This window comes from Chanos chanos, chromosome 8 (assembly GCF_902362185.1).
Source record: "Chanos chanos chromosome 8, fChaCha1.1, whole genome shotgun sequence".
Lineage (NCBI taxonomy): Eukaryota > Metazoa > Chordata > Actinopteri > Gonorynchiformes > Chanidae > Chanos > Chanos chanos.
The window spans coordinates 2,686,838-2,690,000 of record NC_044502.1 but is presented as its reverse complement, the minus strand read 5'-3'; the positions used below and the strand labels follow the sequence as shown (position 1 = coordinate 2,690,000).

Below are 3,163 nucleotides of genomic sequence, written 5' to 3'. Positions count from 1 at the left end.
TCACAGTCACATTGCTTAGCAATATACTATGATCACTACCTGTCAGATCATTTAAGATGCCTGGTCACATTTGCTGTTACTAGTGTTTGTTTTTCATTCTGAAAACATTACATTTAGTACTATGGACATCCCTGAACTGAACACTTCTGAAATCAAAGATCAAAGTTCACCACAGCAGAACTGAATTTGACGTAGTATTTGAACGATATTGATCTCCAGATCCACTCTGCACCACTGAATAAACTGCCTCTCTGTGAGATGTACTGTCAACCATGTTCTACCCACTCTCTCTCTCTCTCTCTCTCTCTCTCTCTCTCTCTGTCTTTCTGTCTCTCTCTCTCTCTCTCACACACACACACACACACACACATACAAGCACACACACACACACACACACACACATACATGCACGCACACAAACATGTGCATGCACAAACACGAGTCATCGTTTGTGCATGAGTATTTAGGCTACTGTAAACGGACTTGCAATGGTCTGTCTCATGTAAAGTTTGTTAGTTTATCTATATTTTTCATCTCCGTCGCCTATAAAGGAGAAAGTTTCCTATTGCCCGTAGTGAGGAAGAGAACGTCTGGTCACCAGGGAGCAGAGTATCTCCTCGTTTTCTCTTTTGTCCTGTACAAAATCAATGCATTTATTGTGCTCCTTTCCAAAAGGTATATTCTCAAAATAGAGGTTCTAGGTATTAGTGACAAGGAATAATTCATTTGCAGAGAGGGAGAGAGAGAGAGAGAGAGAGAGAGAGAGTGAATGTAAATGAAACCGTTACCGTCTGTTCGCTGGCGCATCCTTCCTTTCTTTTTTGTTCATCATCGCCGGAACGCAGTTCGTGAGCTCGGTCCAATCGGCGTGAAGTCCGCAACTCCAGCCGGTGGAAAACCGCGAGAAGAGCCAGGACTCCGCTTTGCCCGGTCGGTGGCACGTGCATTTCTTCTGACCGGGCTTACAGTCGCACGGGCGCTCCAGGTGTATGTTTCTGACCAGATGCCTCCCAAAAGTCGTACCCCCGGTCTTCTGAATGTGGAGAAAAACAATCACGTCGTTTCCCTTGATGTCAAAATCCACGTGACGTTCAAGGTCCTCCGAGGTAAAGTTGAATTTCGAAGTGAATTTTAGTGAACCATCATCGTCCAGTTCCAGAACGTCTTTCCCGGTCACGCTACCCGGCGTGCACTGAGCGAGGTGGGAACTCAATGCGCTCGAGCCCTCGCCAGTTCTGAATCGACACGAGCTGTTGCCCGCGGGACAAATATACTGATAGCCGATCATTACAAATAACACGGCTAAAATCGGGATCAGTAGCAGTTTGTTGGATTTATCATCCATTGCAATTCAGGACACGGATGATCACGCCATTCCCTAGCCGACGGAAGATATCACTAAATCTGCATTAGATGTTCGCTGCTCCGAAACGACCTTCCCATGTCAGCTATGCTCTACTGGAGCGGTTGTAAAATTATCCAGTGCTAAAAAGCTTGCCAATGGAGACCTCAAAGATTTTCAATTCATAAGCGAATATTTCTCCATCGTTCATACAGGATATGTTGTCGATTGTACTCATACTGGTTTCAAGCATTCATAATTTTTGAACGAAGCAATTATTTAGTCAGACTATAGAAAACTGCTGCCATTCAACTGGACCACACAGTTTTTCAACTTCACGAGAAGTACCTCGAAGGCATGTTAGAGTCAACACTCGAGCCCCGGTGAAGGTTTTCTCAAAACGCCTTACTTGCTTATCGACTGAATCAACCCTGTCAGCAACCGTGTACAGTCCAGCGTTTACGTTTTATCAGAGGTGTGAATGAGTCCCTCTTTCAAACCTGAAGATGTTTGCCTCGCGTCATGCTCCATGTCATTCGCGGATCTCCGGTGCACTGTACGGACGTCTCTAACAGCGTCTCTCCCTCGGTGCCGAAGCGAGCTTCACTATGTCAGCATCACTGGACAAAACCTCTCTCAGCTTTTTCGACATACGACTGCTGTGACGAACTGCTATGCTGGTTTAAGAGATCGAAAATAAACTACTCTTTGTAGAAGTTGGAACTATGGAGATCCTCCGCTGGTCTAACGCACTTGCCGGAGCGAGCGAGAAAATGCTCTCAGCTTAGGCAGACAGAAATTGAATGCACGGGTGGCCCGAGCCCACAGCAATTAACCAATCGCTAGGGAGTTACTCAGAAATTCAGACCAATCAGATATAATATATTAACGACACAGCGAATGACCGGTCGAATCATGTAACAAGTAACTTGAATCTAACCCAACAGGGTTTTACTGGTTAACCCCTCTTACGTTCCACCAATACGTAGCCTTTCGTCCATTAACCTTCATGAAATATGTTGTTATTTACAAGTATTCGTGGTTTACCTGTTATCTCTTCGCTGTGACCTATAGCCAGCCCTACGAGGGCACTTATAACCACAGCACATACTTGCCAGGATTGTTTGGGTTTTATGCCGGCTTCGCGATGCACGTGTTGGATGTATACATTTATATAAGTCCATCTACCAAATGAATAAAAGTTAAACGTATAGAGAAACAGTGTGATATGGTTCAGCACCATGGACAGAGCAGTACCTTTCTGATACGATCAACGACGCCCTGAAGGAACGTGAATGTAACAAGCAGTTATGCTGGGGTACAAATTATATTCACAAATTTGTGTCATATTAAAAGTAATGAATAAATAACCACCTTATGCTGAGGACTTCAATTCAAATGAAGATAAAAAAGGATCTGCCAACACAAGTCCGCCTGTTGATGTGAAGTTTCAGGACCATGGACAGTTAACGGCAGCCCCCCCTCCTCCCCCACACCAACCTTGCACAAACAGACCGCTACACGCAACGACATATTTTAAATAGTTTGATAATCAAAACTTCGGATGAATTAAATGTCAGTATTTGGTTAATTAAAACTATTTCAAATGTATTCATTGGAATGTGACATTAAAGGGGAAAAAATATGCCACTCAAATACGTATGTATCTTTTCAAGGTTTCAGTGGTTGTACTGCGCGTGCAGAGTCACGTTATTTTTGTCCTCAATTACACTGTGCTCTCTCATTGTGACGCCTCCCTCGGTGACGAGGGGAAATTAGAGGAAAACTATTCCTTTCTGACCTCCACTGACCATAAAATAA

The 3,163-nt window shown here is 44.1% G+C and overlaps 1 protein-coding gene across 1 annotated transcript in view; it reads right to left on the bottom strand.

The window, feature by feature from the left end:
- Positions 1–1,345, bottom strand: part of hs6st3a (heparan sulfate 6-O-sulfotransferase 3a) — a 28,828-nt gene extending 27,483 nt beyond the window's left edge. The window contains exon 1 of the mRNA XM_030782619.1: positions 789–1,345. Within this exon, the coding sequence (XP_030638479.1) occupies positions 789–1,345 (557 nt within the window). The remainder of the gene's footprint in view (positions 1–788) is intronic.
- Between the last annotated feature and the right edge of the window lie 1,818 nt (positions 1,346–3,163).